At 50.2% G+C, this 13,138-nt stretch overlaps 1 protein-coding gene across 2 annotated transcripts; it reads left to right on the forward strand.

Moving 5' to 3' along the window:
- The first annotated feature begins 2,779 nt into the window (after positions 1-2,779).
- Positions 2,780-12,637, forward strand: SLC50A1 (solute carrier family 50 member 1). Of its 2 annotated transcripts, none has more exons than XM_079958478.1 (6): positions 2,780-3,009; positions 3,820-3,897; positions 5,695-5,818; positions 7,822-7,983; positions 10,860-10,979; positions 11,797-12,637. In XM_079958478.1, exons 1-6 carry the CDS (start codon positions 2,936-2,938, stop codon positions 11,896-11,898), a joined length of 660 nt encoding a protein of 219 aa, XP_079814604.1. In that variant the 5' UTR covers positions 2,780-2,935; the 3' UTR covers positions 11,899-12,637. The 2 variants fall into 2 exon arrangements, with proteins under 2 accessions (XP_079814604.1, XP_079814605.1); XM_079958479.1 differs by lacking the exon at positions 2,780-3,009 and adding an exon at positions 3,140-3,290.
- Positions 12,638-13,138: the final 501 nt, after the last annotated feature.

The raw sequence follows: 13,138 nt of genomic DNA on the forward strand, positions 1-13,138 counted from the left end.
CGACCTTTCGATCGGCAAGTCCTAGGCGCTGAGGCTTTAACCCACAGCGCCACCTGCGTCCCTTGAACAACCCACTAACACAACATAAATACTGCTTTTTTATTGTTCTAATTATAGCGACTCGTGTAGGGTCCCTCTGGAAATATTCTATTTACATCTCTCTCTCACACCCCCCCCCCCCTCATCCCACGCAATCTAACTGTTTGGGTGCATCTGCCGAAGAATAATGACTCAGAAAGACGAACAATTAACTTTCCTTCTCCTTTTTCTCCGTTGTTATTGTGTTCGGTTGTGTTCCGTATCGATCTGTTGTCTTAGGCTGCTTAACGCTTTGTTCAAGCCAATTGTCTCGCTTGCTAAAACTCTTAATACTGCGTGTTTGTTTAAGGGGAGGCAGGAGAAAATGAACAGCAGGACGGAGCCTTCATGACAAAGTCCCAGGACAAATTAATTCCTCCAGAAGCCCCAGCACCTATCTCTCCCCCCCCCACCCCCACTTTTTAAAATCCCATGGGCAGGAAAATGAAACAGATTTTGAGGGTAGGCCTTGCAACCAGCTAAGCTCTACCATTAAGCCTCAGGAATTGTGTCCCTTTCCCATCCTCCCCCCACCCCACCCCTTTCCCACCCAGTCCTTGTTTCAGCCCCAGAACCTCTAGATAGCATCTTAAAAAGTAGAGACATCACCTTGCCAACAAAGGTCCATATAGTTAAAGCTATGCTTTTCCCAGTAGTGATGTATGGAAGTGAGAGCTGGACCATAAAGAAGGCTGATTGCCGAAGAATTGATGCTTTTGAATTATGGTGCTGGAGGAGACTCTTGAGAGTCCCATGGACTGCAAGAAGATCAAACCTCTCCATTCTGAAGGAAATCAGCCCTGAGTGCTCACTGGAAGGACAGATCCTGAAGCTGAGGCTCCAAGACTTTGGCCACCTCGTGAGAAGAGAAGACCCCCTGGAAAAGACCCTGATGGTGGGAAAGATGGAGGGCACAAGGAGAAGGGGACGACAGAGGACGAGATGGTTGGACAGTGTTCTCGAAGCTACCAGCATGAGTTTGACCAAACTGCGGGAGGCAGTGGAAGACAGGAGTGCCTGGTGTGCTCTGGTCCAGGGGGTCACGAAGAGTCGGACACGACTAAATGACTAAACGACAACAAGGAAACAGATGCTGGGGCTGAACCCTAGAATCCATTGTTTAAGCCCCAGCGCCCCTCCCCACCCATTTTACACGGAAAAGAAAATAGGTTCAGGGGCTAAGCTCCATCACCCATTACTACTGCGTCACAGCCCCAGGACCTCTTTCCTCCTTTTCAAAAAACAAAACAAAGGCAGATGTTGAATCCTGGAGCCCATTATGCCCTTGGTTGAACCCCAGCACCCATCCTGACCCCCTCCCTTTCTTTTAACCCTATAGAAAAAAATAGGTGCTGGGCCTTGGAAGCCATGAAGTCCTTGTTTGAGCCCCAGCGCCTCTTTCCCCTGCCCCTTAAGCAAGGGGTGGGGGAGCTTTTCCATCCTGAGGGCCACATTCATTTCTCAGCAGCCTTCCAGGGGCCACATGCTGTGATGGGCGGGGCCAGTGGCACAAGTGGGTGGAGTTTCTACATACTTTTGCACCCGGACCTCCTTGGTATTCCTTCTCTTGAGTTGCCTCGCCTCTTCCCTGCTGCTTTATAATCCAACAGGAACAAGAATATAGGTACAGGGGCTGAGCCCCAGAGCATCTTCCTTTTAAAATCCAATAGGGAAATAAAAATAAAATAGGTGCCGGGACTGAGGCCTGGGGCCCATTTCCCTCTGTGTGTGAGCCCCGGAACCCCTACCTCTCTTTCAAAAGCCAATAGGGGGAAAAATAAAGAAAAGAGGTGCAGGGGCTGAGCCCTGGGGCCCATTTCCCTCCGTGTGTGAGCCCCAGAACCTCTATCTCTCTCCCTTTCAAAACCCAGTAGAGCGGGGGGGGGGGGGAATAAAGAATATAGGTGCAGGGACTGAACCCTGGAGCCCATTTCCCTCCATGTGTGAGCCCCAGAACCTCTATCTCTTGCCCTTTCAAAACCCAATAGAGTGTGTGTGGGGGGGGGGAATAAAGAAAATAGGTGCTGGGACTGAGCCCTGGCGCCCATTTCCCTCCATGTGTGAGCCCCAGAACCTCTATCTCTTGCCCTTTCAAAACCCAATAGAGTGGGGGGAAATAAAGAAAATTGGTGCTGGGACTGAGCCCTGGTGCCCATTTCCCTCCATGTGTGAGCCCCAGAACCTCTATCTCTTGCCCTTTCAAAACCCAATAGAGTGGGGGGAAATAAAGAAAATAGGTGCTGGGACTGAGCCCTGGCGCCCATTTCCCTCCATGTGTGAGCCCCAGAACCTCTATCTCTTGCCCTTTCAAAACCCAATAGAGTGTGTGGGGGGGAAATAAAGAAAACAGGTGCTGGGACTGAGCCCTGGCGCCCATTTCCCTCCATGTGTGAGCCCCAGAACCTCTTTCTCCCTTTCAGAATCCAATAGAGGGGGGGAGAAATAAAGAAAATAGGTTCAGGGACTGAGCCCTGGCGCCCATTTCCCTCCACGTGTGAGCCCCGGAACCTTTCTCTCTCTTTCAAAACCCAATGGGGAAGAAATAAAGAAAAGAGGTGCAGGGGCTGAGATCCCGTCCCAAACCATTCGCGATCCCCTTTTGGTTTGAGCCCGGGCACCCATCCTTCCTGCCCCTTAGGGAAGCCTTGAACGCCGCGCCCTTTCGCCGGGTCCGCCCCGTCCGAGGCGGAGCGGGAGGCGGGTCCGGGCGAGGAGGATCCGGCCGAGGCGGGAAGGAGGGCGGCCGGGCGCCCCATCGCGGGGGGTTTGCCCGGGAGGCAGGCAGGCAGGCAGGCAGGCAGGCAGCGCTTCCCCGCAGGGCTTCCCCCGGGGATCGATCTCGGACGGAGCCTCGGCGATGGGTCCGGTGGGGCTGCAGCTGCTCTCGGGGGCCTGCCTGCTCTTCTCCCTGGGCATGTTCGGGACTGGCCTGTGAGCGCATTTTTTGATGGGGGGCATTGGTTGTGGGGGGCAAAACACGTGAAGGCCTGGGGTGGGGGGTGGGGGTTCTGGTTGGGTCAGGGATGTGGGGCTGTAGCAGGTGGGGAGGTGGATCTCCTGCCCTTCTTCCCCAGCAGGTGCCAGGCTCAGCCCCCGAGATAGACACGTGGGGCTCCCCCAGCGAAATACCGCCCTGTTCACGTGTGAATGCGACGTGGCTTGGAGTGTAACACGTATCGCGGTGGGGCAGAGCTCCAGCGACGTGTCTCTGGGTGAGAGGTGTTGACAGTAACAGTTTTATGGGGCGGACCTACCAGGAAGTGGGTTGCTATGGAGCAGGATATATGGGCAAGAGGCTCAGGTTCAGATCTTTATTATTCTAGGTGTTTTCTCTCGCTCCCAACGACTTTTTGGTTCAGTGCCACACTTATAATTTATGTGGGTTAAGGCATGGGGTGTATTTTGATGTGGGGCAGGCAGAGCCAAGGATGGTATGGGGAACACAGACTACAGTTAGAGCACACATACACCCCCCCCAAGAATGCTGGGAACTGTAGTTTGCTCAGGGTGCTGGGAATTGTAGTGCAGTGAGAGGAAACGACGTTTCCCAGGAGCTTTGGTGCAGGCGTGGGTGCTTTAAATATGAATACGAAAACGGGGTCAACTGGGTATGTGAGTGATCCGACGTAGGGGTGAAGAGATGTGGGGCAGAGAGGTGGGACGGGTGATGGAGCTATGGGCACACAGGCGCCTGGTTGTAATCAAATGACGACAAGGTATCCTCTCTCGCTTCTTCTCCAGGTCTGACCTGAAGCAGATGTTTGCAAGCCAGAGTGTGGAGAACATCCAGTTCCTGCCGTTCCTCACCACCGATGTCAAGTATGGCCTGGGACTTTTGGGGGGAGCTCTGATTAACGTGGTTGTGGAACCTGTGGCCCTCCAAACGTTGATGGATTCCACCTCCAACCATCCCTGCTGGCTGCAGGGGCTGATGGGAATTGGAGTCCAACACGATCTAGAGGGCCGCAAGTTCCCCATCCCTGCTTTACACCTATGTAGGTGCATTTAATAGGTGGTCCCTGATTGTTGGGACCACCTGTGTCTCTAGGACAAGGGTGGGGAGTGTGTTGGTCCTCCAAATGCTGCTGGACTCCCATCACCCCGACCTTTCGCCATGCTGGCTGCAGGGGCTGATGGGAATTGGAGTCCAACACGATCTAAAGCCGGGGTCAGCAAGCTTTTTCAGCAGGGGGCCAGTCCACTGTCCCTCAGACCTTGTGGGGGGCCGGATTAGATTTTGAAAAATAAAATAAAAAATGAACGGATTCCTATGCCCCACTAATAACCCAGAGGAGCATTTTAAATAAAATCACACATTTTACTCATGTAAAAACACCAGGCAGGCCCCATAAATAACCCTGAGGTGCATTTTAAATAAAAGGACATGTTCTACTCATGTAAAAACACACTGATTCCCGGACAGTCCGCAGGCCGGATTTAGAAGGCGATTGGGCCAGATCCGGCCCCTGGGCCTTAATGTGCCTACCCATGATCTAGAGGGCTGCAGGTTCCCCATCCCTACTTTACACCTCTGTAGGTGCATTTAATAGGTGATCCCTGAGTGGTTGGGATTGCGCAGAGCGGGCTCCTGCTGCTGCGTGTCTTCGGGTGGTCGTTGGGCAAGTCTGCACAAGTGCAGAGGTTTACCTTTTGGGGTTGGAGCTGCAACCTGGGCGATGTAAACAAGGTTGTAGTGTGAGCTCTGCTAAAACCAGCAATTGTTCTGCACCAGATTCTGCAGCCTGAATAAAGCATATTTTTCTATGGCTGCATGATTTCTTATTTTGCTTGATTCATACTTTATTCTTTTTTTTTTTATTAAAGATTTTCTTGATTTACAAAAGTATGTGCAATGTCTCTCGTATTTTTTTTAAATGTAACATTAAAACTTTTTTTTTAAAATACTTTATTCTGATTTGCTACCCATGCAAGACACTGAATGCTGATGATGGTGATAATAATAATAGTAGTAGTTGTAATAATAATAATAATAGCAATCTGCCAGAAGATAGGAAATGAACATTTTTCTTCCCCTCTTACATTATCTTTATTATCATCATCATTATTAATTTCATTTGTTGCATATCTACTACAAAAATGTCTTGAGGCAACGTAACAATACTGAAAAATGCATTATATTTAAGGGCATCTAAAAACAACAAGCACTCAAAATGATCCCCGGCTGTATTTCTAACCCCAACTATTGGGAATAATATTAAATTCAACAGGTCTTGCATCTGAGTAGACATGGTTAGGGTTGTGCTGTAATTAAGAGAGCAGCAGACAGAAATCCCACCTCCCTCTTACCAAGTACGCATGATTGTTTGGGCGGCTTTGCCCATAAGGACTAGAGACTTGACATCTTACAAATGCAGCCTGAGGTTCTTGGGACGCAGAGATCTTGCACCTGGTAGCTTAGGCCATGATTCTGCTGCAGGCTAACTTGAGCTCTGGGTGTACATAATCGTGATATGGATATTAGCAGACATGCAGTTCTTTTGGCACCCAGACCCCTTCTGAGGTACGTCCTGTGCCGGCTACACTGTGTGATCTGGAGTTACCGGAATGGCTGTCCTCGTTAAAAGCAACAACTTTTACCTTCTCTTTCCCCATCAGTAATTTGAGCTGGCTGAGTTACGGCTTCCTGAAGGGAGACTGGACTCTCATCCTCGTCAACGCAGTGGGTGTGACGTTGCAGACTCTCTACATCCTGGTCTACTTCTACTTCAGCTCCGAGAAGGTGGGTGGGGATTGTGGCTCAAATCAGACATGTTAACCACACTGGAAGAGCCCTGCACACCACACTGGAAGGCCCATCTGGTCCAGCACCCTGCTTTCTGGAAGGCCTGAACCCTTTCTCCCTGAGATGCTAGCTTTTTACATACAAGGAGGACTTTCCTGGCACCTGCTCAAGTGGCACAGTCCCAGGATGCCTGTACCATGTTCCGTTTTGTAACGAGCGCTCCAATTGGCTCTTTCCTGGCACCCTCAAGCCTACATTCAGAGGCTGTTGACTCAAGAGGGCTGGTATCTTGAATCAACAACAGGCCACGTTTTGATGGGCCATAAATTTTCCATAGTGCTCCAGCCACGCCTGACTTACTATCCCTGGGTCACTTGCAGGGCACGGCGGAAGGATGGAGGAAGACTTCTGTATTACACACACAAAATCAGCATTTTAACAACCAAGTGCCTTGCATGATTTTTTAAATGTGTATATTTAATGTGCATAATGTATATAATTATTATTCATTGCACTTTTTAAGTCACTTTTCTGGTGAAAAAATAAACTCATAGCAGCTTCCAGTAGAATACGAAAAATTGAAACCAAGCTAAAATATAGCTTGGCTGGTAGTGCATGAAGACTCAAGGTCATGGGTTTGAACCTTGAGCTGGGCAAAAATATTCTTGCATTTCGCGGTGTTGGACTAAATGGTCCCTTCCAACTCTACAATTCTATGATTCTATGAAAAGATAATAAAAGCTAACAACATGCATAGACATCAAAGGTGGCCTAATACAATACTAAAATACGCCACGATATACTGTATAAATTTGCTAATTTAAAACCTGGCTGAAAAGAAACATTTTGACCTGATCCTTAAAAATAACTGGTGATGGTTCCAAGCATAACTTCCCTTGGGAGAGCCATGACTGCTTAAGGTTGTTATGATACCGCTTTTAAGTTAAGGTTACCAGATTTTTTTCAAAGAATCCGGGGACACTTTTTTGAAAAAAAGAGAAAAAAAAATTAGTTATTTTTTCAACAAAGAAGTAATATCTTCTCTTCTGTGGTCTCCTCTGTCGCGCGGCCTTCCTCTGGGCCCCAGCCTGCTCTCTTGGAGTGCTAGCCGCCGTGGAGTAAGCTTGGGTTGGGCCTGGGCTCGGCCACGTGTCCTTGCCCTCCCGGTGATCTCCCACCTCTCCTCCTCAGCGGCAGCAGGGCTCCCCTCTTTTTTCTCCTTCCTCTTTCTCTCTCTTCCTTCTTCTCCTCCTCTCCTCCTTCTCCCTGCGTCGGCTCCAAGGTTTTCCTGGCCCCGGAGCGCCGCTGGGCAGTCGACTGGGTGGCCGGGCACTCTCGCTCCTGGCTCGATTTGGGTCGTGGGGTGTGTGTGTGTCAGCGGTTCCCCCAGTTGGCGCACCGGGTGTCCCTGGTCCCCCAGCGGCAGCAGCAGCCTCAGCAGCCCGGAGCCAGCCTAGTAGCGCAGTTGGCTCTGGCTGGCTTCAGGAGCTGCTCGCTGCCATGGCGCCCGCCATTTTGCCTCGCCGGAAGTCCCCATATGATGACTTGTGCCGGTGAACCAATCATGCAACATTCGTTCCCTACTAATAAATCTACAACACTTAAAATATAAATCCGGGGACATTAAATGGAATCCAGGGACGGATTTTGTCCGGGGACAGATTTGTAAATCTGGGGACTGTCCCCAGGAAATGGGGACATCTGGTATCCATATTTTAAGTACATGGTGCAGATGGGAGCCAGAAAACAGGTTCCCGATCTTATGTAGAAGTCCGGGATGGGCAGCCTAATGGTTAGATTCCAGTTTTCATCAGCCCCAACCAGTAGGATCCGTGGTTTGGCATGATGGGAGCTGTAAGCCAGCAGCATCCAAAGGGCTATCTGTGTCCCATCCTTAGTTTAAATAAGGAATTATTTAAATAATAATAAATGGAGTAGAATTTAAATAGTGAGTGTTGTTGATTCCAAATAACCACCTCCTTTTCTCCTCCCTTGTCTAGCGGTCTGTGCTGTTGAAGACCATGGGCTTATTGGCAGTGCTGCTCCTTGGCTATGGCTACTTCAACCTGCTGGTTCCGGATGTTTCCGTGCGCCTGACGCGCCTGGGTCTCTTCTGCAGCCTCTTCACCATCACCATGTACCTCTCGCCACTGGCTGACCTGGTATGCTACAAAAAAAGAAGAGATTGCCATCCTCATAAACTAGCATATAGGAGTAATATTGCCCTCTCAACAAAGGAGACAGGATGCAGCCATTGTGGCCAGTAGCTACTGATATTCCCATTTCCTACTGGAATCTTCCGGGCCCCTTCTCAAGCCATCCAAGTGGGCGACCGTCTTGTGGGAGTGAGTTCCACAGGCACCATGTGAACCTAAGATCATATAAGAAAGAGATTGGTTGCTGGGCTGGGCCCAAGGCCCATAATAGTCCAGTTCTCACATGATGGCCGACCAGGCGCCTCAATGGGCGTTGCGGTTATATTGCTCTACGCTTTTCAGGGTGAACCAGTTTAAATCGAGGCAATTAAAAGCCATCATTTTAAATCCCCAAGTTTATAAAAAAAGGGCTGATTTGAAATTGTTAATGGGAACTCAAGTTTGCCGCTGGCACGCTGTATGTTTCCCAAGCGTACATTTTCAAGTGTTTGGGTTTTTTTTCTACCCAGGCAAGCCAAGAGGCATGAACAGAGTTTCAAGGGCACATTTTTGCCAGGGGAAAAAAACACCCCAGGAGGCTGCAAAGCAGGCGTGGCCTGGTGAGAGTTCCAAGGGCCAGATAGGAAGGTTTAGAGGGCTGCATTTGACCCCCAAGTCTGAGGTGTGCCCGCCCTCTGGTCATTCAGCTGACCAATTAAATATAGCATCCTGGAAACTGTTATTTGGAAGGGCTAGGATATAAACGGATTAAGGGTTTTGTTGGTTTTTTAAAAAGGAAATGATTAAGATAGGTGAATTTACGACTAAATAAGTGCCTGCCCTCAGATGGCATAGCGCTATCAGGCCTAGTCATCCCTGTGGCTTCATCCTGTGTTGCGTAACTCTCCGCTTTGGCCCCGATCCCATCCCCACCCTGCTTAGCCATCCAAAACATTTGCGCACCGCAGCTCAGGTGTCTAGAGAGGCTGGTGCCTTTTCCTGTGATGAGACAACAGCAGGACCAGAATCTTCCGGAAGCCAGGCCTGCTTGCCAGGTGGCGGCGTGGCAAGTCCTTCATTATTATTGTTTTCTTAAGGTGAAAAGGAAATGTCCTTGTTCAGAGAGAGAGAAAGAGAGAGTGATCCCGAGAAACCAGATAAGTTGCAGGACTCAGGTTGTTGAACGAACACACTGGTCCCAGTTCACTTGGAACTGGGAAGTGTGGTTTGATGCAGGGATCTGAGAGGAACTAAGGCCTGCGGGCCAAATTCAGCCTTTAACAGGTTTTCGTCTTCTTTTTCTGGCCTGCATGACTTTTCCTAGACTAGAGCTCCAGCTGTTGTTGGACTACAACTCCCATCACCCCTTGCTTAGCAGAGCTAGTGGTCAGGGATGATGGGAATTGTAGTACAAAAACAAGCCAGAGACCCAAGTTTGGGAAAACCTAGCTCTGGGTGTAGTGGTTAAGAGCAGTGGACTTGTAATCTGGTGAACCGGGTTCGATTCCCCGCTCCTCCACATGCAGCTGCTGGGTGACCTTGGGCCAGTCATACTTCTCTGAAGTCTCTCGGCCTCACTCACCTCACAGAGTGTTTGTTGTGGGGGAGGAAGGGAAAGGAGATTGTTAGCCGCTTTGAGACTCCTTCGGGTAGTGATAAAGGGGGATATCAAATCCAAACTCCTCCCCCTTCTCTTCCTCCTTGCTGTACCCTCTCCTTGAGAGCTTTTTCCTGGCGAAAATGTGTCCTTAAATAGCAATTGCCTGTGTGCATGGGGGATGCACCTGTGTGTGTCTGTGACTGACAAGAAAATCACCTGCTGCACAAAGGGAAGAGTCAGACCTGATACATAAGAAGCTGCCTTATACACAGTCTATTGGTCCATATAGCTCAGTATTGTCTACTCTGAATGGCTGGGGAAACCCAGCCAGATGGGCAGGGTATAAATAAATTGTTGTTGTTGTTGTTGTGTTGTTAATAATAATAATAATAATAATAATAATAATAATAATAATAATAATAATATTCTGACTGGCAGCAGCTTTCCAGGGTTTCAGGTTCCGCACCAGCCCTACCTAGGGATCGAACCTGCGACTTTCAGGTCCTGCTGGCAGGTTTCCCATTGGGGCATCTGGTTGGCCACTGCGAGACTGGGATGGGGGACCCAGGTGGGCTTGGGGGTCAGGTCCAGCAGCCAGGCTCGGCTTCGGTCCTTATGGTCTGAGCACAATTCAAAGTGTTGGTGCTGACCTTTAAAGCCCTAAACGGCCTCGGTCCTGTATACCTGAAGGAGCGTCTCCACCGCCAACATCCAGCCCGGACACTGAGGTCCAGCACCAAGGGCGTTCTGGCGGTTCCCTCGCTGCGAGAAGTGAGGTTAGAGGAAACCAGGCGGAGGGCCTTCTTGGTAGTGGCACCTGCCCTGTGGAACGCCCTCCCAGCAGATGTCAAGGCAATAAACAACTACAGTGGTATCTCGGGTTACAGATGCTTCAGGTTACAGACGCCTCAGGTTACAGACTCCGCTAACCCAGAAATAGTACCTTGGGTTAAGAACTTTGCCTCAGGATGAGAACAGAAATTGCGCAGCGGCAGTGGGAGGCCCCATTAGCTAAAGTGGTACCTCAGGTTAAGAACAGTTTCAGGTTAAGAACGGACCTCCAGGACAAATTAAGTTCTTAACCCGAGGTACCACTGTATTTTACTTTTAAAAGACAACTGAAGGCTGTTTAGGGAAGTTTTTAATGCCTGACGCTGTATTGTTTTTAATATTCGGTTGGAAGCCACCCAGAGTGGCTGGGGAACCTAGCCAGATGGGCGGGGTATAACTAATAAATTATTATTATTATTATTATTATTGGTTCTGACACCTCTGAACCAGACAATTCTTTGCGTCTTCACAGGCCAAGATCGTGAGGAGCCGCTCCACACAGTGCCTCTCCTTTCCGCTGACAGTCACAACATTCCTGGCTTCGGCCTCCTGGACCTTGTATGGGATTCTGCTTCAGGATGTTTACATTGCGGTGAGCAGCGCACGTTTGTGTGCGCCCGATTTTTGTGCACGTGGGGGTGGCCACGGCAGTGTCCGTTGAACGGTTGTGCCTCCGTCTCTGCCCTCTGATAAATCATGCGGCATTGATTTTAATTAATTAAACGGAGAGGCCAGGAAACCACCCTCGGCAGAGAGGAACACGAGAGCGGGTGGTGGTGATGCAATTGGATTTTTTTTAATCGGTTTTTCTCCACCACCACCCCCCTTCTCCTGTTTGCCCTTCACCTCATTCCTCCCCATATCTCCCTCCCGGGTTAAGAGATTTTAAGATGCTGCCTTATGCAGAGTCCGATTTTTGAGTCCACCGAGCGCAGTGTTGTCTGCACTGACTGGCAGTGTCTCTCCAGGGTTTCAGGCGGGGGTCTCTCTCCCAGCCCCCCGCCTGGAGAAGTGCCATTGGGGACTTTCTGCAAGCAAAGCAGACATAGCTGTCAACTTACAGATTTGAAAATAAGGGACCCGCAGCCTCGAAAATAAGGGGTCAACAATTACTTTGATAAAATACATATTTTGTTGCGTGCAAATGGCTTTAGATACCTATTAGGTCCATAAATTACCATATAGCATACAATCAACACAAAAAAACCAGCAACAATTTCTTGTTGGCAAAGCACAGCTGGACATAGAAAGGGCCCCATTACCTTCAGTAGCTTATTTAAGGGACATCATCAATAAGGGACAGCAGCGGGACATGGCGCTGGTATAAGGGACTGTCCCGCCAAATAAGGGACGCTTGACAGCTATGAAAGCAGATGGTCTGCTACTGACCTCCTTTCTGCCTCTTCCAGGTCCCCAACGTACCAGGCATAGCCACCAGCCTCATCCGGTTCTGGCTCTTTTGGCGCTTCCCTCCGGACCTCAACAAAACCTACAAGTCGCTGCAGGCCTGAGGACCCAGGGGATGGGTTTTATGACCGCCCTTGGCTAAGGAAGGGGGAGAAGCGCTGAGTTTCGGCTGGGTGTGGCTGCTGCAGCTTTCCTTGCACCCTCAGGAGCCGCCCCCCGACCATCCGGACTGTGCAAGTGGACTCCACGACAGGAACAATTCCTCCTCCTCCATCTTGGGCTGTATGGTGCAGACTGAAAACCAGGGAACCAGAGGCCCCCCGTCCTGCCCCAGAGCAGGAAAAGGATGAAGGAACCAACCCATTCTCTCTGCTGCTTTTCCAGGGTACAACAGTGGCCCGCCAGGTGCTGCTGGACTACAACTCCCATCATCCCTGCCCATTGGCCATGCTGGTTGATGGGAGCTGGAGTCCTGGAGCATTGTTGAACTGCAACTTCCATCATCCATGCCCACTGACTGTGCTGGTTAGGGGCTGATGGGAACTGGAGTCTGTGAACATTGTTGAACTACAACTCCCATCATCCCTTGCCCATTGGCTGTTCTGGCTGATGGGAGCTGGAGTCCTGGAACATTGTTGAACTACAACTTCCATCATCCCTGCCCATTGGCTATGCTGGCTGACGGGAGCTGGAGTTCTGGAACATTGTTGAACTACAACTCCCATCATGCCTCACCATTGGCTGGAGCTGATGGGAGTTGGGGTCCAGGAGCATCTTAACCAGCCACCCACATTCTTCACCCTACGCCTAGGAGGTGTAAAAGTGGAGACACACCCCCCCCCCCCGCTCCCCAAAAAGAAAATGCTGGGTGCCTCCTCGCTTTAATGCATTACTTCCAGAAGGCAACTTTCTCCCCCCGTTCTGCGGACAACCGTTTCTGCCGCCCGAGCAGCGAGGACATCACAGTTTCCGCCTCCGTCCTCTGAGAATGCCTTTGGACCAAGTTCTCTGCCTCTGCTTTCCCCTTCGTCTCATTGCCCCACAAACGCCCCCTCCGCCCCTGTCTTCTTCCCCCAGTCTCTGAAGCGATTCTTCTGCTCTGAGCTCCGCAAGAGAACTTTCCTAAGAAGCTGTGACTTTCCACACGAAGTGCCTTTTAATAAACCAGGTTGTTTTCTGGGAGGAGAACGCACCTTGCATCCTCCTTCTTTCTGTGTAGGAATTGAGGAAGCTGCCATTACACCGAGTCAGGCCAGCTGTCCATGTAGCTCAGTATTGTCTACACTGACTGGCAGCTGCTCTCCAGGGTTTCAGGCAAGGCAGTCTCTCTCTGCCAACCGGGTG

Source organism: Podarcis cretensis (genome assembly GCF_951804945.1).
Source record: "Podarcis cretensis genome assembly, chromosome: 16".
Taxonomy (NCBI): Eukaryota; Metazoa; Chordata; class Lepidosauria; order Squamata; family Lacertidae; genus Podarcis; species Podarcis cretensis.

Coding starts and splice junctions, on each gene's coding strand:
- SLC50A1 (XM_079958478.1), top strand. CDS start 2,936: ATGGGTCCGGTGGGGCTGCAGCTGCTCTCGGGGGCCTGCCTGCTCTTC. Junction 3,898..5,694: donor TTCCTCACCACCGATGTCAA/GTATGGCCTGGG, acceptor TTTCCCCATCAG/TAATTTGAGCTGGCTGAGTT. Junction 7,984..10,859: donor TCTCGCCACTGGCTGACCTG/GTATGCTACAAA, acceptor GCGTCTTCACAG/GCCAAGATCGTGAGGAGCCG.